General features: G+C 37.8%; 1 protein-coding gene across 1 annotated transcript in view; it reads left to right on the forward strand.

The window, feature by feature from the left end:
- PKD1L2 (polycystin 1 like 2) overlaps positions 1–26,188 on the forward strand; it is a 1,522,374-nt gene that overhangs the window by 1,359,201 nt on the left and 136,985 nt on the right. Inside the window, exons 45-46 of the mRNA XM_044081586.1 lie at positions 9,307–9,517; positions 20,482–20,583. Coding sequence (XP_043937521.1) covers positions 9,307–9,517; positions 20,482–20,583 — 313 coding nt within the window. The remainder of the gene's footprint in view (positions 1–9,306; positions 9,518–20,481; positions 20,584–26,188) is intronic.

Genomic DNA, 26,188 nt, shown 5'->3' on the forward strand with positions numbered 1-26,188 from the left:
TTTTGTACAACAGGACACACTGTTGATACATTTTTAACACAAGCAGAGTTACAAATACACTTTTCAACACAAGCATCTGTACAAATCAGTTTGGTATACAAATGAAATATAGGTCTTTACAAAATTCCAGCTAGCTGTGCTGGAATATGTTATACATCCACTGCCCTACTTCTCCTGGCATAACTGGCAATACCTAACATCATCATGCCTGTCAAAAACACTAGGGAAAGTTCCCCTATGCCCTAGCCAAATAGGTTCATAGGTTCATAGGATGTTACTAGGCTATTGAACCAAGGGTCTTTACAAGCCTAACGTTAAATCCCAATATAATACTAGATGAGAGATATAATCTATGCCCAAGGTTTTTCCTAGCAAGGATGATCCATGTCCAGGAATGAAGCCATGGCAATCCCCAGCAGAAATTTATAATTTCCTATCTAGTCATCCAGGTTGTGCTTAAACAGGGTCATGGAGGTCATCTGCTTGCTATGGATTGGAAGCCTATTCCAGAAGAATGGCAATCTCTGTCTCTCCAGCAGGTCCTGTTTATGTTGCAGGCTAGACTGTGGTCCCTGGAACAGGTGACTCTAGCCCCATTTGACTTACAGATGTGCAGCATTTCCATTATATTTGCATCAAAGATAGCCCTGTAAACCAGGCATAAATTGCCTCTAAGTAATCTATGCTCTACTGAGTACAGTGACAGTGACTTCAGTCTGTCTGTATAAGGCATGTGCTGGAGACCCTGAATTTTCTTAGAAATCTCTGAGGTCTCTCAGGTTGCTGCAGGTGTCTGATATGGTACATACCAAAGGGAGCATTATATTCAATAATAGGCCTGATGGGAGATGAGTACAGGAGGGTTATAACCTTTTTTGCTCTTGTGGAGATGCCTTTGCTAATCAGGTGAGTGACAGAGAATACCTTCCTCACCACAGTAGAATCATGGTGGTCAAAGATGATGTCACAGTCAACTTGTTTTCCTAGGTCTCTCACTGGTGAATTGGTACTTAGGGTACATAGGTTTAAAGCCACAGAGAGCACACCAACAGTGCAAGGTTATAATGCCTTCCACACATTTAGGCCAGCTACTTCACAGGCAGGGACTAAAGGTGGAGGTGTTTCTATTTACATCAGAAATAAATATACTTCAAGGCTGGTCAAACAGGACAATGCACTTGAGTTGATCAATGTTCAAATCACCATAGGTAAAATCCAATACCATTTCCTTGCAAGCTATAGGTCCCCATCTATGACCCAGGAAACCCATACCATGTATTTAAACTTATAAGAGACACTAACCATCCAACCCAATACCATATTCATGGGTTAATTTAATTACCCCACTATTAGCTGGGAATCCCATACAACACCAAATGTACATGCACAGAGATTCCTGGACTTTGTAAACACAAACTCCCTGGACCAAATAGCCAATGCACCAACCAGTGGTGCAATCATACCGGATCTGGTCCTCAGTAATATGGGAGACTGCTGCACACGCACTACTGTAATGCTTTCTCTAGTAAGGTCAGACCATAAAATGGTCTCCTTTGAAGTAAAAATGAAACCTGTATCCTCAGCTAAACCTGGAATATTCAGGAACTATTCTAAGGCCAACCTTCTGCTATTAAGTGAGAACTTGGCAACATTTCAATCCCCCATAAACCCTGAAAACACTTCTGTCTATGCAGAACTGTTCACAGAAACCCTGCACAAGCATATTAACTGCATAGAGGCAGCTGTACCCACTAGGAAGAAGTACAGAATTAATTCAGAAAACAAGCCACCCTGGTGGAATCACAAAATCAATAGACTGTATAACAGGAGGAAGAAAATCATGGCAAAAATTAGGAGGTGCAGCACCGAGCAGGATAAAAGTACCCTCATTAAACTAAACAAGTCAGAGGACAAATAAAGTCTCCCAAAACCAAATTTGAGGTAAGTTTGGCCTCACAGGCAAAAAACAGCCGCAAAGCATTCTTTAGCTATGTTTGCAACCGCAAAGGCAATACACTATTGAGTGCAGAGCTCATTGTAAATGGAGCCACCTATACTGAGCCAGGAGGTATAGCAAATCTCCTTTCTGATAAATTCAGCTGCAACTTTTCCCCTCTCTCCCCCTTCAACCTTCCCTCAGGAAATATCATCAAATATAACTGCCCCTACTATCACTAGGGAACAGGTTCTTAATGCTCTAGCTAAGACCAAGAACACTGCATCAATGGACCCAGACAATATCCCTGGATGCCTTCTTAATAGCATGAAAAATGACCTATTAGGGCCTCTGGAATTACTGCTTAACTGTAGCCTCCAAATAGGATTCCTGCTTTATGAATGGAGAAAGGCAACAATCATCCCTCTGTACAAAGGTGGGCCACCTACAGACCATGGAAACTACAGACCCATAAGTCTCACTAGTCTTCTATGTAAAGCCATGGAAGGAATTATGATGGAGATGATCAACAGAGATAGAGTAAACCTCCAGATGCTGTACTCAACCCAGTTTGGTTTCATCAAGAGCAGATCCTGGCTACTCAACCTGGTGGACTTCTTCAAGAAGGACACCAAAGCAATGGATGAGGGCAAAGTCGTTCACACTGCCTACCTTCACCTGGCCAAGGCATTTGACACAATACTCCACTCAGATATTGTTGACAATTCAAGAGGTTAGGTACAGACCTGTATTTCATCCAGTGGATAGCCAACTGGCTCACAAACAGGACCCAGGAAGCTAGAATTGGGGAGTCCACCTCTACAAAGAGGCCAGTCACAAGTGGAGTCTCTCAGGGATCAGTCCTTGGACCGCTCCTTTTTGGCATTTACTTCTCAGAAGTCAAGGCCAATGTCAGTGGTCTCTGGCTGACTAAATTTGCAGATGATTGCAAATTAGGAGCTGCCATTGAATCTCACACTGACACAAGTATTCTCCAGGAGGGGCTGACACAGATGAACAACTGATGTCAGAGCCATGGATTAAAACTAAATGCCAAGAAATGCATAAAAGTATCCTTTGGGAAGTCATCCATCCCTGGTAACTATCATAGTGACAACACAACCCTTAGAGTTACCCAGTAGTCAGGGACTTAGGGACACACATAGATAGTAATCTAGCCTTTGATCATCATGTGTCTACAGTGGTGAGGAAATCATTCTATGTTGCACAACTTATAAACAAAGGTATGGCATCTAAGTCCAAGGAATTCATTGTTCCACTGTATTTGGCATTCATCAGACCTATCACTGAGTACAATGTCCCCTTTGCTATCTACCAAACCAGGCATATAAAACAATTGGAACATCCACAGAGTTCCTCACTAAAAGAATACAGGGAAAAAGTAATATATCCTATGCAGACCGCCTCAAGGCCTATATCTCTGTATTCTGTCTCCTACAAACTTTTGAGGGGACATCTATGCCTGGCATACAGGGCATTGTCAGACCCCACTCTGATGGACCTCCTGCATATCCACATAACAAACAGCACCAGAATTACCCATTCTATAGACTTAAACCTTGCCTGTGATATAAATAGGACCTGTTGGAGAGATAGGTATGTATCCCAGAGACTACCCCATCTGTGGAACAGGCTGCCCATCCATGTGAAGCAGAGTTCTTCCCTAAGCCAATTGAAATGCAACTTGGACAATTGGATGGGAAACCAGAAATTCATCCCTGGTTTGGCACCTATGTCTCTAAAGGACAGAGGTAACCTGTAAATGATACATCTCCCAGGCCCATGCTTACACTTATCAAGGGTATCAGAACTTGTCAGAGATTTGGGATGCATTGCTAGGCTTGAAAAGGCCCTTGTGGTCATTAGCCTAGTAAACACCTATGAATCTATGAACCTATGAACCTATTATTGTTTATTTTAAAATCATCTGGGACATTGTTTTTACCAAAGGAATGATGATGCATTTTTTAGCATTTAGTTTAAGACCATGGCTTTCGATTCTCAGCTAGAGCGTCTTCTGCATGGAGACATGCGTGAATGGGTGTACCTTTGTTGAAGGTTGTGCATCAGGCCTGGTAAGCCAGTACGTAAAAATCAACTGCCAATCATTAGCGGACTGGAGTAACCGGGAAAAGCCGAAAGACACAAAGTTTAAGACCATGGCTTTAGCACCAATCATTGGTCATTCAGTGATACACCTAATTTGCAGTCATCCGCAAACTTGGTTAGCCACAGCACCTCCATTTTGGCCTGGACCTCAGAAAAGAATATGCCAAACAAGAGGGGGCCCAGCACTGATCCTTGTAGGAACCCACTGGTGACAGGTCTGCCAGTAGAGGTAAAGTCTTCCACTTGTCAATTTCTGAGCAAGTTTGAAACCCACTTGACAACATAGTGGTTGATATTTATCTGGGTTAGTTTGTCAATGATGCTCAAATGTGGGATAGTGTTGAAGGCCTTGGCCAAATCAAGACAGGCTGTGTGCACAGCTTTGCCCTCATCTGTGGCTCTGGTCATGTTCTCGAAGAAGTCCACCAGGTTTAGCAAGCATGAGCTGCCCTTCACAAAACCGAACTGGGATGGATCCAGGGTTTGGAGGATGCCTATATCCTTATTTATGAGGTCCATTCCATTGCTTTACAGATGAGGCTGGTTAAACTTATGGGTCTATAGTTACCCAGGTCTGATGTCAAGCCGCCCTTGTGGAGGGGAATAACAGGTGCTGTTTTCCATTCAGTAGGGACAAAGCCAGTACTCAGGCTGTGGTTGAATAGAGTGCCTAATGCAATAGCTAGCTCTTCATTTAGAACATTAAGAACGCAGCCCGGAATGCCATCCGGTCCCATGGAGACTGTGTTCTTGGCCTTGGAGAGAGCATTGATGACTTGCTCTATGGAGATGCAGGGAAGAGCAGATGATGAAGACATGATTTGTGCTATGCTTGGGAGGATAGGGGGGGGGTGAAATTTTTACCAAATCTGCCTGCTAGTAGGTTTGCAATTTCCACAGGGTAAGTGCATGTGATGCTATCCACAATTAGTTCAACATACATCTGAGTCCTACCTTTTAGGTTGTGGACATAGCTTAAGAAAGACTTATGGTTATCCTTGGCTATGGTTGCTAAATTGTTCTCATAGTTGCTCTTTGTAGATTTTATGAGTTGTCTTATTTTCTTCTTTAGGTCGAGGAGGGTGCTCTTCCAGTTCTGGGATCTCACTTTTGAATTTTTAGACAGCAGCTTCTTTCAAATATTATATAATTTATTAATGCTAGACATGACGTCCACCAGGATGGTTTGTTTTTTTCTTGAGGATCTTGCTTTAATCCTATCCAGCATAGCTGTGTCTATACATTTGTGTATATGTTTATACATTTCCCCTGTTAATAGAAATATCACCTTGGATTTCCTCTGAAAAGAGGCCACTAGCCTAGTAGAACTAACGTGGTCAACAAAGGATAAATAAATAAAAATAAATACTTTTTGAATGTAATTCAGTAGTAAGAGAACAAGATACTGCAAAGCCTTGTTGCGACAAACAACCCCCAAGTTCACCTACCATTTTCCTGCATGCAATATGCAGTCTAGGAAAGACTGAACTTTCACATGCAACGAAGAATTTTCAAATGTTTTTAATCTGTTGTTTAAAGCTAAAAAACTATATTGTTATAAGTGTTTTATGTCAAAAACATGGTAAACGAAGGATTTGATATCTGCACCTACACTTAAAGGGGTGTTATAGATGTCACTGCTGTCAAAGTAAACAACCTTGTTCAGAGGTAATTGGCTTTTTTAAATTCTAGTGACATTTCACTTTTAGATTTAAACAATGTATCAGCTTGCTGAGATATGCAGATACATGGCTTACAGCAAGCAAACTCTTCAATAAAAAAATAGACAAATAAAACTAAATTTATTTCTCTTTTAAAGCAGACCATGACCATCTAACACCCACCTCCTTTGCTTATTTCCTACCAGTCTGAACACTGTTGGCACAAAAAATGAAAAATAATAATTGTGTTTGTCTGAAGTCTGTTGACTACTTATCCTTAGAAATAAGTTGAAAATATTAACACCATTTTAAAATGTATATTTCATTAAATTTTCTTTATCTGTTTAAAACAAAGTATTCCCTACTAAACATATGATTTGCAATAATGTTTAGTGCTATTTATTGTTTTATGTGTTTCACATGTGGTTTATAAGTTTCAGACCATGATTATTGATATCACTGCTAGACTTCACATAGACATCTTGGGGATCCCTATTGAAATGTTGGCACTCGAAATGCCTAGTGCAGACAAGTGGAATAAAAAGAATAAAAAGACCAAAAACACAAGAAAAGAGGGAATCTCAAAAGTGACTTTTGGCATTTAAACTTCTTTTTGCACAAGGGTAAGCTCCCCCCTACACCCCCACACCATCTGAACTTATCTATACTAACTCTGCGATCACCATGTCTCGGAGAAATGGGATTATTAATAGAAATGGCATCTTGTACTTAATATTTGTAAGTCCGATCTTTCGGCCATTCAGTCTCTGCATTTTGGGACTCACTGCAGCCATACCTGGCTTTAAGCACCGTCACATCCTGCAGTCATAGGGGGGCCCCCTGGTTCTGGGGGCCCACAATTACATCAAGTTATCTTATTTGGATATTTTGTAACATGTCAGTCAAACCAACAAATGTTAGTGCATTAATCCTGCATACTTAATAAATCAGGTGGGTAATAATAACTCTTATTTGAATTGCCTTTAAAATTGAAAAATCCTCCTGTTATGGAAACAGTCTTTTGTAAAATAACAGGCTTCACAATTCCGTTAAATATTTTACCATTGATATAGTGCCCTTGGCTTAATTAAATCTTGATGGTGAACATTATCTCCACTGAAGCTAATATCTTAGCCAGCTTTAAGCACCTACAATACCTGGCTAAAGGAGGTCCCTTTAATCATCCTCAAGTGTGTGAGGGCCCTTTAATCACCCTTGACTATGTGGAGGCCCCCAAAAAAGCTGGTGCTGGTTGGGGAATAATTAGGAGAAAAAACATATTCAGTTATTCAGTTTCTAATTATGCTTCCTCTCTTTTCCCAGAAGGTGAATGTGCAGAGTGTGCGTGTGTGTGCGTGTGTGTGCATGTGTGTGTGTGTGTGTGTGTGTGTGTGTGTGTGTGTGTGTGTGTGTGTGTGTGTGTGTGCGTATAAAATATCACTGACTTTTATTTGTGCACATACACAATAATAACAGGATATATGCTAGACTTATAGGGTCATAGATAAATATTAAGCTATCAGTAGCCAGACTATTATTACAAGCCTAGTTAATAGCCAGAGAGCAGAATCAAAACCTGTTCCCTGGATATGTTTGGTAATAACCTTAGCTCTTATACCAACATGAACCCCTCTTCTGGATAGCAGTAAAAATGCAGTTAACCAGTAATTATATTTCAAAAGTAAGGCATAAAATACATCACAGAACATTCAGACACTTATATCTTCTAGCTGTCTGGTGGCCCCCCACACCCCAGACTGTATTAATGGATTTTGACATGGACTTACTGGTAGCCTCTGCCCTCAACCACACCCATTCTAAAACCTTCCCTTCTCAGATGGATCTGTACTGAAGGCTATTGTAAGTTATATGATAGGGGGAATAATGTGGTCATTACTTCATTAATTTTCATCACAATCAAACCCTAGATGTATGCACAGGAGGTCATCATAACTTGTGTTTGGGCTGTGTGCAGTGTGGCTGTTTATTTTACCTTTCTCACAGATCTCAAAAGTGTACAAAGAAGGTTACTATAGCTTGTGTAGAGGTAGTGTACTATATAGGAGCAACAAAGTGGAATACATTACTGTAATAATTTTTTTCACTTTTCTCACAATCACACATCAGGCATGTATATATTCAGCTGCCTTTGGGGGATATAGTAAGGAGGCATGCTACGTACATGTGTAAGAGCAGTCATTTAAAATACATGCCGGTGGCCATTTGAACCAGATGGATACACAGACAATGACTGCATTTTTGGAGAATTAGGGAGGTGGGCATTATTCCCAGATAGGATATGTGTATCCTCACAACAACACAACAATTGTCTTGTTATATATTATGAACTACTATTTTGTCAGTTGTGTATGTTAAGCTTTGTGCATAACTTACGTCTTCCTTGAAAGAAAAAAAAAATCAGACTGAAATTATTTTCTTACTCACGGTTTCTGTTCAGGCCATCATTGGATTTAAAAGGATGGAAAATGCTCTAAATTGCATTCTAGAGCATCTATGGCTTCTGGCAGTCCCAGCTTAATAGAGATCTAAGTGGTTATTATTGAACTGTTTTGGTCAGTAAAGGTGTGTTGAAAGGATGCAAGAAAACCTAAAGTTGAACAGCAGCACTAAATTTCTTTTATTAATCGTAATTTCTGTCCAAGCCATCATTGGATGAAAAGGTTGAGTAAAAAGGAAAAAAAAAAAACTTTAAAATGCACTTGAGTATATGGAAAGTTATGGATTCTTGAAAAAGCTGAAGAGTAAGACAAAATATGAGAAAAGGAAGAAAAGAAGTAATGTGCATGGCATGGGAAGCCCAAGATGATGGAAAACAGAGAGAAGAACTGGAGGATGTGTGAGAGGGGGGATGAAACACTAGGCAGTGCCTAGGGTGCCCTGTACATAGAATTTTTATAATGTATCATTGTTGCAATTAAATGCCAGTAACTGTAAATGTTCCTTTGTGAGACGTGCCAACATAGTGTGGTACTCAGGCCTGTTGTAAGAACATTATAGTGACAGATCAGTCTGTGTGTACTACTCCTAAAAGTTTACAGCATGAGCTAAGAGGTTGCTTTGGAGGGGTGGCAGTGACAGAGTGATAATTAGGCTGGAAGTTCACAGAGGGCCCCCAGCTTGACCTTTGCTGGAGGCCTCCAAAATGCTAACACCAGCCCTGGCTCTAGCTGGTCCCGATATTTCAAATGGTTACCCATCTGGGTTCTGGTTAATTATAACTCTGGCAACTAATAAGGTGGGAATTTCAAAAGCAATATGTCATGCACTATATGCATTTAATCAAAGTAAACATAAATGTATGGCAGTGTTTTAACAGTATAATTGTAGAAAAAGTGCAGTTATTTTAAATGCAGTAGAATACATGGAAATACTGTTTCATCCTTAACTTTAGAATATTTAAGCTGACTTTTATTTCATTTGTGCTTTAGTTTAATAATAAAAAAACAGTTATAATGTATTTTTTTCAAGTCTGTGCTTGAATCTTCAGTAATCCAGGTGACACCTGGATTGTGTATGTACTTTTTTTTGCATACTAATATATTTCTTTGTCTTGTATAGGTTTGTAAGTTTCTATGATACAGCAACTGCTGACACCGCCCTTGGGTATCTAATTGCCTTTCTGGTGCTTCTGGCCACTGTTAAACTTTGGCATTTAATGAGACTGAACCCCAAATTAAACATGATCACTTCCACGTTGAAGAGAGCATGGGATGATATATCTGGATTTATTGTTGTCATATTCATCATGTTCCTTGCCTACTCAATAGCAGTAAGTATTCTAACCCCCCCCCCAAAAATGCAACTAGTTCTGAGCTAGAAATGTTAAACTCCTGTCATGCTTGTATTTAGCTTATCTTCTGCCTCATCTTTTCAAATTGTACTAAGTAAGCTGTATCATTTAAGTAAAGTAATATAATTACCCATAATGGAATGCTGGTTAAGAAACAGAATTTGAAAATTTGCTTTTGTTGTTTGGGTTATCAGCAAAACAGGAGAAGCTCAAGTCCCTAGAGAGTGATTTGAAACAGCCATTAGTTTAATACCCTTCCACATTCATGCATACACATGTGTGTGTGCATGCACATGCACAGACCACACCTGTGAATACATGTTCATGTATATATACACACACATACCAGACCTGCAAACACGTGTTCATGTATATATATGTGTGCACACCAACAAACGCACACGAACACTAGAACATGCATAGACTAACACATTTGTACATATGTGAACATACACAGACACACACATACAGATGCGTGCACATGAAAACACACTCATACTCACAGATACACATGCACGTATGTTACTAACATAACCCCAGATCCATGCTGCTTGATTTTTGCAAACCACTTGGTTCCAAGTATAAGAGAGTTTCACATATACACACACAAAAAACTATCATAACCACAGTTGCATTCTGTTTGATTTCTGCAATTCACTGGATTCCATGTATAAAGCTGTCTTCTTTTAATGACAGATTTATGAAGTCAAACTGCATTTGTTTTCCTTCCAGCCACTAGAGTTTTAGGTAATTATAGTCATTCAGTCATTATTGCACTGTGGTTTTGAGACCTAGGCTAATTTCTTTTGTAAGAATTATGTTTAGTTCAGACATATTCATTTAATAATTTTATTGACTGGGTAGTTGGATTGAGCCAATATGAATCTTTTTCGCCATAATCCAAACAACAGTGAAAAGTACATAATTCCAGAGATAAAATGAAACTCTGTTGACAAAGTTTAAAACACAGTTGCTCTAAAGAACATAAAACATTACATAGAAACACAGAATTACATTGATATACCAAGAATATGTTAAGTTCAAAGTAACTGCAGCAAGAGTATACATGTTGCTATATTATATCCCTAAGCATTTTTATGTTTGTGCAATAAATAACTAAAAAATACCCTTCCTGTTATCACTGTAAGGAGAATATATAAAGTACTACTACCATTAGTGTTGAGGCATGTTTTGACAACATCAAAGTGCTGAAAACTTTGTTAGATTTATGAACTGCCCTACATCTACTTGAGATTTAACAAAATATCAAAAAAATATTTCAGCATACTAACATATGCATATACTGCACTGTACAAATACAGACTCCCCAACAACAATAACAACACACAAATACTTGACAAATACTTGGCTTAGTACAGTATCCCCTTACTATCAGTTTGCAACGGAATTTACAAATATAATGACTGAAGCAGTTCTACATTCAGCTCAATCTCACAAAAAACAACATGGACTAGATAAACATTTTAATTAAGCAAGGTTTTCAACATTTTAAGCCTACCTGAAACTGGCCAGGACCTTACCATTTGAGAAACACTGATTCTTTAATCTGGATAACTTTCTGATATGCTTATCTTCCCACATATTGATATTTTCTGATACACATAATGAATGGGTCATACATTTATCTCTACCATTACAGTCCGTGTCTATTAAAAAAGATGTAAATAAACATGTCATTGCTGGGCTGCTGGCCAAGAGCTGTGGCATCAGTCTATACCACTAGAAACCCAGTTTCAGAAATCGGGCCTGGCAGCCAAAGAGGCTGACCAGGATAGAAAAGAAGAAGTTGCAACTACCCACTTCTCCTAACTCGGGTAAAAGGCATACTCAAAACCATGTTTCCTTTTAACATTCACAGGATGGCACGGGTATGTTTGTTTTGCTATAATAAGATCATTCTCTTCACAATACAGGAATATATAGATTAATACCAACATTTATTAATTCTGTAAGGCAAAAGGAAATCAGGCTAAGGTTCTCCATGAGCTTACTTTCCAGAATTACTGGGGAATGCTTCAATGACAGCAGTGAAAATTCACCCCTGGTAATATTACTTTCTAGCATTTCTAGAGAATATCTACCTGACCACGGTGACTAGTATACCTGTACCATCTTACACTGCTCTTTGTCATATTCTTTGAGATCAATTGTTAGCCATCTTCCTCATAAAATTGCAACACACAATCATTCAGTCTTGGAGGTTTATTTTTCTATAACTCTTTACCACCTCTGTAACCTCATTTGAAGTCAGTGTTGGAAGTTCTGTTCCCCTGAGGTACTTCCTGGTATCTGTAGCACTGCTTGTGATGCATGATACAACTCAACACAGTAATACTTCAGTCCCTCTGGTATGACTCTGAGATCATATACCTTGCTTCTACCCTTTCTCTTTTCACTGGGTGCAAAGGGATAGCTTTTCTTTACCTTTATCTACCTAGGCTATTTTTGTAGGGTTTTTAGATCATGATATGCAGCAATGACTGAAAGTTCCTCATATGACCATCCTTGATCTCCTACATTCTTAACCCTTTATATACTGTCTTTCATGGTTTCATTTTGTGGTCCAGGATTGTTGCTTAAGTTCTCCACTTTCTTTGAAAATGCTCACTGCTCCTTTTCATTTGACTTTCCTCTTATAACTCTAACATCCTTCTCTTTCTCTCATTCTGTCTTGTGGTCTATCTTGCCAATGCTAATCTGCCTGGTGTCCCTAGTCTGCACATTTCTTTCCAAGTTCAGAATCAGTTCATCCCTACCCTTATGCCCTCCAATCCTCTCCAACACTTTCTGAGTCAGGCCTCCCTTGATCAGTGCATGCCACACAGTTTCTTGGTTTAAAGTCACTTGTTTCCAATAATCTGCTTTGCCTTTTTCTCATTTTCCAAGAACTAATACATAGCCTACTAACATAAACAAAAATATAATATACCGTAACATAAAAAGCATGTGTAGTCTCATTACCAGATGCCTTTGATGTTAACCACAACTTCCATCCCTCTCATCCTTCCCAGTGGGACACAGTCATCCCCTTCACCCTAACCCACTCACTGGAAGCCCATGAAGTTATGTCTTGACATTCCTTGTCCCCAAAAAGTTTGATATAATGCCCATTATGCTCACACAGATTAATAGATCCCACTGCACTTCTTTTCCTACCTCCAGTACTACACTTCTAATCTGAAGGCTATTCACTTCCTATATTTTCTCTTAATGTTATTGTAACACAGTCCCTCACTTTCCTATTTCTCATATAATACTTACTTTTGTGACCATCATTCTTATTATTCATTCAGGTCCCAATCAAAATTAATGGCTGACCACCCCAATAGATATTCTTATTTTTAAACTTTTATAGCTTTTAATATTTGTTTCCCTAGCCTTTGGCATCATTTTATCCTTAATATACAAATTTCCTTGTAAAAAATGGGAAAAAGGGTTTTTGTTATTGCCCCCTGACATACATGTCTGTATAGATCAATGCTTCCCAATACATATCTGCATCAATCCCCCTTAAAATTTATAGTACCTTCCTGCACTTCCCCTGTGGGCAAAATTTGGTCTAACATCAATAATTCTAAAATTTATTTTGTCTCTCTGCCCTCCTCTCCGAATTACATGTTGTCCATTCCCAGCCCACTGGTCTTTTTATGTGTTGTATTATACAGTCCCTTTTTATTACATCTCCCTACATGGTATATATGTCTACATCCCCCTACACTATTTCCTCACCTCCAGCCTTGTGTGGAGTCATGTCATCCAAGGAAAAATAATTTACTATTACATAAGGAAAGCATAAAATTGGCATTGGATATATATAAGAATATATTAGATTATTACACTACTGACAGTGTACACAGAGGTTTATGTCTATGAGCTACCAATAAGCTCCATCCTTTTCTTCTTGGGTTTAATTCCCTTAGTCTTAATTTGCATGCTTTGTGACTCAGGAAGTTCCTTAATTAGAAATGACTCCTGAGTTGAAACTGAATACAGGGCCTTTTGTCTAGTCAACATACCTTGCTAATAAATAAATCAAATAAAATATTCAGGATGTATGTACCACACTGTCCTCTATAGTGTAGCCTAGCGAAGGACAGCCTGATACACACTGAGAATTCTACTAACAGCTACTTTCATCTGACAGTACACAGGTAAATCATCTGTTTCACTTTCGGTGTCGAATATTTTTCTTTTGTGAATTTCACTCATGTTAAGTGGCACATAGTATATATGTATATATGTATATATATATATATATATATATATATATATAGGTTTACTATGATAATTTTGCCGTGCAATTGCACGGCTATGAAGTATTCAAACAATAGAAGTTCGAATGCATCATATTTTGGCAGATTATGTGAGCAAACGTTATTATTGTGAATGGACTGTGCATTCGCAATTATAACATTCGCTCATGTAAGGGGATCATGGTACAGTACTGTTAGGGAAATACATCCCTTTCCTCAGTGTAGTGCAATCTCAGAGTTGGAATATTAAGTTGGGGGGGTTTGGGGGGAACAGTCCCCCATAGGGGGGCTTGCCCCCTGCATAAACGTGAGTTTAGGCTAGTTAGTTAGGGAGTTAAGGGAAGGGTGGGATTGCTGTTAAGTGTCAAAAATTTTGACATTAACAGCTGTTTTTTGACTTTAGGAAGGTTTGGAATTGTGTACTTTCGGTGAAACACTTTGCTGATAAGTACACGTTTTGTTTTAATTTAGTAAACTATATATATATATATATATATATATATATATATATATATATATATATATGTGTGTGTGTGTATGTGTGTATATATATATATATATATATATATATATATATATGTGTGTGTGTGTGTATATATATATATATATATATATATATATATATATATATATATATATATAAAGTCTATTCATTATTTAAACTGTCCCACTCTGGCTGACTATCTCAGTCTTAATAATGTAGACAAGATCATTGTATATTAGATCTGATAGGCCCCTCTATTGCACTACTGATGATCAATCAAATTCTTGTGATGTCACCACCTAACCATAAATTTAGCTGCAAATTTTATAGCAATAGCTTCCTGAGTTATTAAGTCCCTCCATTTTTTATTGGCCTCATTAAAGCATCATAGCCAGAGCACCATAACCCCCCTCTCTTCAGATGCCAGTTACAGTTCTAAGTTCTGCATAACTATCAGATATCCCCATAGATTCAATGACCTTTTCCTAAGGATGATTCTGTTTTTTTTTAAGATTGGTAAATAAGACCTCTGGTACGTTTGTCAGTGCCAATGGGCCAGCACTGTGGCCCAGAGGTAATCTGGCTTCAATTCGTGGCTTGGGCATCTTAGGCAGTGGCAAAGGAGGATGGGTCAGTGCCTATCTTAGGAGGGATGGAGCACACATAACTAACATAGGGACACAAAGGGGGCACTATCTTTATGGAAAGTAGGGCCTTGGCTGAGTCACCATGGTAGTGGGATGATACACCACATGCTCATTGCATGTCCTTCTGGGACTGTGCATGAGCATGTGACACCCATGTCCTGGCCCAGCAATCAAGGAGCCGCAATCCTTACCACTAACACCAGAGAGACCGTCTCATATATGAAGGAAAGGATACAAATACACACAGTAATGTACAATTTTGCTTAAGAGCACTCAGAGATCACAGTCAGTCCAGGGCTGGTCACTTCCTTGCTCTCCAGGTCCTCTTTAAGACTCCCCACTGGCATAGCTATAGGGTCCAGATCTCAGCCTAGCTGGGCAAGCTAAAACCTCCAGCGCCCACTCTGTCCAACCAGTGCTTCATGTCCCTGCCCAAGTAGCTGACACACACAAACACACTTTGAGATAAGAGTTTATACAACCACACAGGCACTCCTGGGAAAGGCTGGCACAGGTTCTCCAGCTGTGCCCCTATTACGCAGACTATATGGTAGTACCACCTGCCACCACCCAGCTAATATTTATCAGATACTCAAAGGCCCTTAAAAGGGTGTCCAATTATTACTGTGCAATATTATTATCCAATTGGTAGTATAACTAAACAGTCAAGGCTTATTAGAGTGACTTGGTACAGTAATCACTATAAATATGCAATGTACTCTAGAGCTTAAATTATCTCTACACAAAACAGCCACGTTTGAAAGGTTTAAAAATACTTAATAATAAATACTAAAAACAAAAGACAATACTTCTTACTACACAGTGCTAGTCAAGAGTTCAGAGATCACAGAGAAATACTTAAAATAATTCAGTAATACAGTTCTGATATCACAGAAAAACACTTAGTCTAATCTTTCCAGTTTCTAGCTATTTCTAAGAGAAAACACAAATCTAAGATAAGTTACATATGAGCAAGACAGTGTTGTGAGTTGGATGGTCAAGGCAAAATGCTTAATCCTCTCTGGTTCTCTCTGTTTAAATTGAAATTGCAGTTCTGATTTACATTACATCATTCTTCACACTTTCTGGGGTGCCCAGGCTACACATTACATCATTCTTCACACTTCCCTGGATTTCCAGGCTAACAGAAACTGCATTTACATTCTTAACATTCCCTTTTGTTATCTTGCAGCTGGTCAGGAGTAGAGCAATAAAAATACATTTGCATGTTTAAATCTAGCAATTTAACACTTGGTTAAAACAACAGAAATAATTTCTTCATCTATACTTTTCGGCACCACTGTCTACATCAAAAGGTCATCACATCCTTTACTTTGGTCAGTAGAGTGCACTGTTGTCACATTCATTTCCAGCTTCACATGTAACAGTATTTCTTTACATTTAAGACAACAAGCCTGTGGTTTACATTCATATTTACAAATGACAGAATTATCTGCAAAATTCTATCTGGCTAGGCTGGCACCTTCATCTATCTTTACCCACTCTTCACAGTGCACATAGGGGAAAGGAAGTAAAGAATAATTAAAATCCCCCTTGGCAGCATATGTGTAGCATATGTAACACTGTCCTGAGGTGCATCATGCTCCTCACTGACTCACAACATGGTAGGAGAAACTGTGGGGGGATGTAATCAGGTTCAGTAGACCCAGTGAACTGGGGGGGGGGTACCTGCATTGGTAGTAATTCTTGACATTGCTTATTATTTTAGTTGGGCAGTAACATCTGTTGGCATTATTTAAGTATTAGGTTATTTGGTTGGTACCATGTCCTAGCATCATTTAGTTATTAACTTAATTGCTTGATGCAACTTATTGGAATTAAATTGTTAGTTTAATTGGTTGTTACCTCTGCTTAGCCTTTGGTTGTTAACTTAATTGATTGTACTATTGCCAGGCATTGTTTAGTTATTAGTTTAATTGGTTAGTAGTAGTTGCTGGAAATTATTAATTATTATTGTAATTGACTAGAATTCCCTGACATTGTTTAATTATTAGTATAATAGGTTAGTAGCACTTCCTGGCATTCTTTAATTATCATTTTAATTGATTGGTAGCACTTCTTGGCATTGTTTCTCTATTAAGAATGAGCAGTGATTATCCACATGAAGCATAGAGTCCATGGCTACCTTATCATTTCAGTCATTTCATAGCATGTTTAAGCACAATATCATCCTTTTTTGCAAACATATTAATGTAGAAAGCAACCTAGGTTTGCTACATGTGGAGAAGGGCTTTGGTCTTGGCTTGATGTATAGGTCTCTCAGTATTATATGGCTTGATCTGCTAATCTTTTATCACATTCTCTAGTATAGACCTCACCAAACCATTAATATTACCTTGCTCTGTATTCTCAGATAGTGCATATAGACTTATGTTGAACGTTTGTGAATTATTTTTAAGACTCAACAAGGATTTTCATGTAGGTACAAGCATACCAAATAACTAATCAGATTTCCACTATATCAGATCACTCAGAAGTATTGGAGTTTGGCTAGAGGAGAACATCTGGCAGCCATAAATGTTAGAATCAGAACAAGTACTGGCACTGTCAGCCATCCGGATACTTTTGAATTTGTCCATGTAATCAGGTTAAGGCTTTAGAAGACTGAATCTGAATTGTTAAATAATAAAAGTAATTAACGTTTCTGTAATTTTAACTCTAGTGACAGAATGGCCACTGTGACCTTACAAAGAGATTAGTAAGATTATTAGGGCCAGCAAGGGCAAGGTCTGTTTACTGTGATGGATATAAGCTATTTAGAGTCGTACAATGATACTTCTGTTAAATGATTTCATCAGTTACAGACAGGTAGAACTGTCTAGTGCTGTTAACATTTACAAAAGTATAAAACCATACGTTTGAAGAACTAGCCAATAACAAATGGATTATTTCAGTTGCTTTTGAGTTTTTGCTTGTACCCACTGAAATACTCAGTGTTGTTTTAGGAATCCCTAAGGTTCACAACAAACTTTAGGGATCAACTTTTGAGAACCACAGTATCCACATGGGGCTCTAAAATGGAACTTATTGCCTGCATATGTGTAGCAAGTGCTGAAAAACATTAAGGAAAATAATTCTACTTACGTTTAAGATGCTGTGTGTATATTGTATATAGTGAATGTAAAATCAAATACTTACAAGTCAATGAAAGGAGTATTTTGCTTACTTTAATTCCCCAATAAGAGAAGATAAATATGGTGATATATTTTAGTGTACCACATTGTTCTAGTGATATAATTACCTTGTGTATATTACTAGACCAAGTATTAAAAAGGTCATTTGTCTAAAGGATGGGTTATACTAACTAGCTTGTAGTATTCCACTGGGTATTGTTATGGTACCCAGTTTGTTCCAGTTTTGATAATGGTGGTATGACAGAAATGCCATATTTTGATCCCTGAACATATGGAGTACATCGGTCTTATGCTCATTTATAACTAACCTCTTTTTTATATGGCAAGATCCTATTAATATGCTACAGAAATATAACATGTATATTTACAATACCCTTACCATTTCTTTTTAAGGCTTTGTTTTTGGTTAGTGATGTTACAGTTATGGAGTACAAGTTTAGCCATTTTGACTCCTGTACCACTACTGATGCAACCACCGCATCATTGTATTTCTCCACTGTGTTTAATACCATCCTTATTTATGCTTGGTTAGTATAGTATTCCCATGTACAACTCTGATATTCCTGGAGAAACCTTGTTTTCATTTTCTGTAGGCCTGTCATGATTGCAGCTGTTTCTGATATCTCTATACCATAGACGTTTTGCTAAGGTGATACAGTTCCTTCTCAAACTTGCAAATCAGTAGAAGACTGATTTTCGGTTTGGGCATAAATTTGTTCATAACTAAAATATGGCTGTCATCCTTTTGTCCATGCTAGGATACACAGCTTAAGATTTATACTTCCGTCCCATGTAACACTAACCAGAAGTCCTACCTGCTATCATTGTAATTGCTACTGCATTGTCATCCCATTGCTTGCAATAAAACAGTTATATATTTAAAGTAGAGACCCATGCGGAGGCACCATTCAAAATGAACATACTGATAAAACTGTTACTTTTTTCTTACAGAAGATAGCATTATACACAGTAGTTGCAACCAGCGAGACTGTAATTCTAATTGTTTGTGCACAGAGAATGACACTGCAGTAATTACACTTTTCTAATGGAAATCCAGCTTCAGTACAGTTCTTAATCATGTTTATCGGCAAGTACAGATCAAAGGAAAATGCAGAGTCAGCTTATGTTAGCTAACAGCTATATACAGAAAAGTTTCATTTAGAAGAAAGGCTGAGAATACCACTATTCTGTTCAATACAGGGGTTCATAAAAAGCATTTTTTAGGAAATTTTGTTAATTATGTGTGGCCACAGAAAGATAAGCGACATCTAGCATCTGCTTGACCATTACTTAGATATTTAGGAGTATTACATGGAACCTGCCTCTGGAGAAGCAATTGCAGTTAATACATACTGATGAGTTACTGCCTCTTTATACAATTTATTTCCATACCATCTATCACTATCTCCAAAAGACCTGGTCCTGCCTATGCCAAGCCCCTACATGGCATCACTGTTTTCTCTACATCCCCTCTTTTGGGCTCACTCCTCCTCTATTCCATTACAATTTTATCGCCTTCTATTTTTCTTTTCTATTCCAGTAGAATTGTATCTCCTATTTTTCTTTTACTCTCTGACATGTAATACAGTGTTTATCTTACACTCTTGCATCACACGGATGGAACTTTTATCTCTGGTATGTCACTTTTTGTTAAAATACTGATTGTACCTCTTTTACATTATATATTTTCATAATGGTCATTTTTCATTGGATTAATGAGTCTTTGTGCTGCAGAATGGGGTGTGTTTCCTCATGTTACAGGAGTGTACCTTGTACCATTATGTTATTTTACATCTATTGTATGTTTATATATACTCTGAGCTATGTTTGCACATATACTGGAGCTTTTCTCCTCGGGTCTCCACTGAAAATGGGCTCTTGGCTCAGTTTGACCAACCCAGCTAACAAATGTCAAATAAAAAATAATAAATATAATAAATACCAGGACATAAATCTTTGTGTTGGACTCAAGTTGATTAAGTGTGATCAGAAGTATGTATATATATATATATATATATATATATATATATATATATATATATATATATATATATATATATATATATATATATATATATATATATTACATGAAGCATTATCAAAAATGCTGAACAAGCAATGGAGTATATTGAATATGTTTATCAGCTGGGTAATCTGAACACACTGCCAGTAATTACGTTACTTGGTTTAATATTTTCAATTGTGCTAAAGGATATTAAATAGATAAAGAATTATCATCTCTCAGTTTATCATCACTGTGATGCCTCACTTACTGCTGCAGGATATAGCAAAACTAAAGCTGCAATCAGTCAAAAAAGCCTCAGAAATGTTTTTAGTTTTCAAATTCGATTTAAGATGTTTATCATTTGCATCTTGTTTGCAGACAAATCTAATGTTTGGCTGGACGTTATCTTCCTACAAGACTGTATTTGATGCAGCAATAACTATGGTGAGCCTACAGCTTGGAATATTCAATTATCAAGAGGTAAGAAACAATGGACTCTCTACACTGTCTGACTGTATATAAAACTAAAAATATTAATTAATAGATCAGTATGCATGTGGTTCAAGATAAAAATACAAGATTAACAAAACCTGAATTGTATAGCTTTATGTGTATAGCTTATGATAATTTATCATTTTTAAATAGTAGTTCTGTATATTACAATAACACAGTAAACAAAAACAAAGTGTTGACTTTCTACAAACACTGTTCCCTCCTATAGCTAACCAGTTCCAATTGCCCACTATAAAAATGCTCCATGTTACAATGTGGCATACAGACGATCACACAGATGTCAATGTTGCAGTGCTGAAAATATTGTGCTATGAGATATACTTCCAGACATATCATATTATATCTGTCTGCATCGATAACTAAATTATACAAGTTCACACATTTTGCTTGTATTGTTTCACTATCTGTGATACAGCAGTCTTACAAGATAAACCTAATATGGAATGAAATGTCACAGTGCATAGCACTTTCCTTAGTTGACAAGTTGAGCAAATATTCTTATAGAGACCTGAAAATGACATGGCCATTACAGGTAAGTGTAAATGTCTATATAAAATCCCAGTATGTAAAAGAACCCATGAAGTTAATCAATATAAAAAAATAATAAATTGCATTTAGAAAATTGATGATCTGGGATTAATGAGCTTAAATCATAAAAAACAATCTAGAAGGAGAAATATGGCTTTCCTTGTTTGAAAGGAAGGATGTGGTTCATCCTAAAACCTCTTCCACGTGTGGGCAACAGGGTGACAGAGTACCATTTGGTGATTGCTGTATTACTATCAGCCAAACATACCCAAGGATGCTCACATCTGGTGGTTCCATAATTAACAACTAGTGAACTCACGCAGGCAGTAGGACAAATATAAAGAACAGAATGAAAATATCATGGAGAAGCCTCTCTGTCTGAAAATCCAGTCCAGTAATTAAAGTTTATGCATCTGTTTCCATTAACCAAGGAGTGAAAACAAAAGTTGTTGCTAAAAGTTATGCAGTAGTAAATATAGTATGCACCCCCTATGATTTCAAATGAATGGCAAATATTAGATTCAGGATGACCTCTTAAGGAAATGCACATTGCAAGTCTACAGTCAAAATGTCAAAACTGAATAAAAATATATGCATGTTCATAACAGTGAGGATTTTCATCAATTTCCACTAAATTTGAGCACCATATTATAATGGTCTTACTTCATAAACAGGGTAGCTAAGCATGTTTATCTTTTCATCATGTGATGACTTCATATAAAGTATAATATCTTCTTAGTTCACTGTATCAAGGTTCAACACACTGTATTCAAAAAAATGACCAGACTCAAAAACCTAAATTAAAAATGAATGAAATTTCTCCTTGAAATTACAATCTGAATGCTGAAACCACAGAACTGTGTCACTTTCTGCAAGGAGGCATAGCTGATATATTGAAGGATTACAGATGCTGTTTCTATAGAAATGGGGACTGCGTTCCTCTGCATCCTGTTGAATACCATGCATCTTAATCTTATTTGCATTTTGATGTCCCATGACCTCAGACAGTAGTGCAATGCCTATTCTCATGCAAACTTTAGTATACTAATCTCAGAGGCAATATGACTTCAGAGACAGAAAAGCAGCAAGGTTGCTGTGACAAGGAGAAGGGCATATTTCACTGTAATGAAGATTCAGGAAGGGCTCACCCTTGCCAAAATGCATGTTGTAAGTATGCCGTTAATATTTTATGTTGCCTTATTCAGGGCAGCACTGCAGATTTCCAGTAAATGTTAAAAATTACTTTAAGTAATTTATTACTCTGTTAATGTTTGCAGGGCGGCCTCGGTGGTGCAGCGGTTAGCATTGCCACCTCACAGCAAGAGGTTCTCCGGTTCAATCCTCGGCTGGGGTGCCTTCTGTGCGGAGTCTGCATGTCCTCTCTGTGGTCACGTGGGTTTTCTCCCACATCCCAAAGACATGCTGTAGGTCGATTGGACACTCTAAATTGGCCCTAGGTGTGAGTGCGTGCGTGTGTGTGCCTTCTGTGGAAGGTTAGGAGCCAGGTTGACAATTTGGCACCATAAAAAAACTCCACTGCCAATCATGAGTGGACAGGTGATCCGCTGTGGCGACCCCTAACCGGGAAAAGCTGAAAGAAGAAGAAGATTACTCTGTTAATGTTTGCACTACTAAGATGGGAATGCACTTTACATATTGGTGGTGCTGCGGTAACGTTGTCGCCTCATAGCAAGACGTTGTCCCATTCGATTCTCAGCTAGAGGGTCTTCTGTGTGGAGGCATAAGTCAATGGGGCGTGCCTTCGTTGAAGGTTGTGCGTCAGGGCTGGTAACCTGGTACGTAAAAATCCACTACCAATCATTAGCGGACCGGAGTTCCGCTGTGGCGACCCCTAACCGGGAAAAGCCGAAAGACACAAACAAACATCTTAATATTATTTTAGGTCTATAGCTTTTACTAGACTATTTTAGTAACCATCAGTATACTAAAGGCATAAACTTCTGCAGAAATGTGAAAGACTGTCTTGAAAACATATTCTGTGCTGTGTCATTGTTTTGCTATACTGCATAAAAATGACAATCTCTCTACTGAAAATGGTATTTCATACTAGTATATTTGTGTTTCACTTCTTTTTCTGCATCACAGTATTTTAATTTATGTGATGCTAAAATGTATCTTTATATTTGACATGGTTCAGCTGTTCAACTACAGGGTCCTATACTTTAAAGAGTTACGTTTGTGATGTTGACATTTGAGATGCATATGATTTTGCCCACATTGCAGAATCAGTATATAATGCAATGAGCACTGTGATTGTATTCCAGTACTAGAAAAAGACAAACTACTTAATTCCTTCAGTAGCAAGAGACCCATTGTTAACTGTTAAGCACTCCCCAAGCACTGTTAAGGTCTGGTCTCACACTAAGAAGTGATAGTGCCAACCAGCAAACGACAGCAGCAGAAGCCAGACCAGCTTTGTTTCTGCCTGCTGCCTATGCCTACGTTCTGTTCTTCACATTGTTTCAAAATCTTTCCCTAACATGTGTTACTCTCTGTTTGATAGCACTTATTAAGTAGTTTACCTGCTTTAAAAGCCAACAAAACACTTTGCTCATTTTTTTCTGTAGCTAGTTGTACATGTAGGAGATAAATCCTCATATACTGCAAAGAACTGTTATTTGGTCTCCAAACGTAACCGAGTGTTATGTGGTCTAAACATGGATGCCAAGATTCACCTTGAGAATTCCTTGGTATCCATGTCTCAAATGCATAATAATGTGGTTACAATCCAATCATACTCTATATCATGTACTGTGGTGGTGCATTGTGCAATTCTGCCTGAAGGGGGATTTATCAGTCTTTTTTATGAAATGAATCTTCAGAAATAAAATGTACATTATTCAGTTTATGGTGTAGAATCTATTGACTGTCATGTTAAAAACTGAGACAAGGAAAACTGAAAATGGTCAACATTATGAGCAAATGTTCACCAAAATATTAACAGGTTCATAACTTCAAATTCAGTACGTCATCTATTTAGTAGTGGTGTATCATTGTACAAGTAAGTAGTGAATGCTGTAGCACACATAGCTGTGGGACCCATCATGAGTCAGTATCACATGGATGACATCTTGAAAGTCTGATTGGAGTATGTTAAGTTTGTCCAGGCATGTCTGAACATTTAATTTACTTTAGCATATATTTAGAATAAGATAATTCTCAACAATAGGATTATACTGTTAAGATGTGTAATCATAAAAAACACAGCTAAATCCATAACAACTATTTATTCAAATATATATATATATATATATATATATATATATATATATATATATATATATATATATATATATATATATATATATATATATATATATATATATGTGTGTGTATATGGGTCCACTTCAGAATGCCAAAATTCAAAACTTCGAAACCCATATGATCGCAGACTATATGTTCAAAGTTTTGAAATACCGACATTCTGAATGGGAAATCACATACAGCGCGGACCAGGAGATTTCCCTTGTTCTCACTGTAGTGCGATCTCGGAGTTGGTATATTTAAGTAAGGGGGGTGTGGGGGGTGTGGGGGAGCCCCCCTGCTATACACAGTTTAATGTGTGTTTTATTCTTTTTACGGGTCTAGTTCATATTTTCGAACATTCAAATGTTCGATCATATGGTCCCGGCCATATGAATTTTGAACATTTGAGCGTTCGGTTATGTGAAGTAGACCCATATATATATATATATATATATATATATATATATATATATATATATATATATAAACAGCTTTTTTGTAAAACACTTTTTCAAGTATTTAAGAAGCATACACAAAAATTGCACTTAAATAGCATTAGTGTCATATGACATACCTCTCAACTGTACAGATTTTTGCAGAATGTCCAGATTTCAGTCTCATACTTTTGGTCTGTTTTTCATATACTTGTGGTTTCCTGGCAAATTAATGGTATATCATTATAGACTGAAGTTAGGAAATAATGACAGACATTTGAATTTCAGACTGTTATCACCTCTCCTTATATGCTGTTGAATCACCTGTAATGCAAAGAATTTGAAAACACATTTATCACCCATTAATGAACATGCTTAAATTATTATTTAAATTATATTTTCTGATATCATAGATATGTTGCACTATTTGATCTGTAAACCTTCTACTAAACTAGCCAACATAAAATGCAATGCATTTCATACATTTAGTACCATAAACTTCTTCTTCTTTCGGCTGCTCCCATTAGTGGTCGCCACAGCGGATCATCTGTTTCCATTTCTTCCTGTCCTCTGCATCTTGCTCTGTCACACCCACCACCTGCATGTCTTCTCTCACCACATCCATAAACCTTATCTTAGGCCTCCCTCTTTTCCTGTTACATGACAGCTTCATCCTTAGCATCTTTTTCCCAATATACTCTGCATCCCTCCTCAGCCCATGTTCAAACCAACGTAATCTTACCTCTCTGGCTTTGTCTCCAAACTTTCCAACCTGGGCTGACCCTCTAATATACTTATTCCTAATTCTGTCCACCCTCGTCACACCCAGTGCATATCTTAACATCTTCAACTCTGCCACATCCAGCTCTGACTCCTACCTTTTTGTCAATACCACTGTCTCCAACCCATATAACATAACTGGTCTCACTACCCTCTTGTAGACCTTCCCTTAGACTCTTACTGGTATTCGTCTGCCACAAATCACTTTTGACACTCTTTTCCACCCACTCCATCATGCCTGTACTCTCTTCTTCACCTCTCTTCCACACTCACCATTACTCTGAACTGTTGATCCCAAGTACTTAAACTCATCCACTTTCGCCACCTCTACTCCCTGCATCCTCACCATTCCTGTATCCTCCCTCTCATTCACACACATATATTCTGTCTTAGTCCTGCATACCTTCATTCCGCTTCTCTCTAGAGCATATCTCCACCTCTCCAGGGTCTCTTCCACCTGTTCCTTACTCTCACTACAGATCAAAATGTCATCTGCAAACATCATAGTCCACGGGGACTCCAGTCTGATCTCATCTGTCAACCTGTCCATCATCACTGCATAT

This window comes from Protopterus annectens, chromosome 8.part1, assembly GCF_019279795.1.
Source record: "Protopterus annectens isolate FY-2018-M chromosome 8.part1, PAN1.0, whole genome shotgun sequence".
Taxonomy (NCBI): Eukaryota; Metazoa; Chordata; order Ceratodontiformes; family Protopteridae; genus Protopterus; species Protopterus annectens.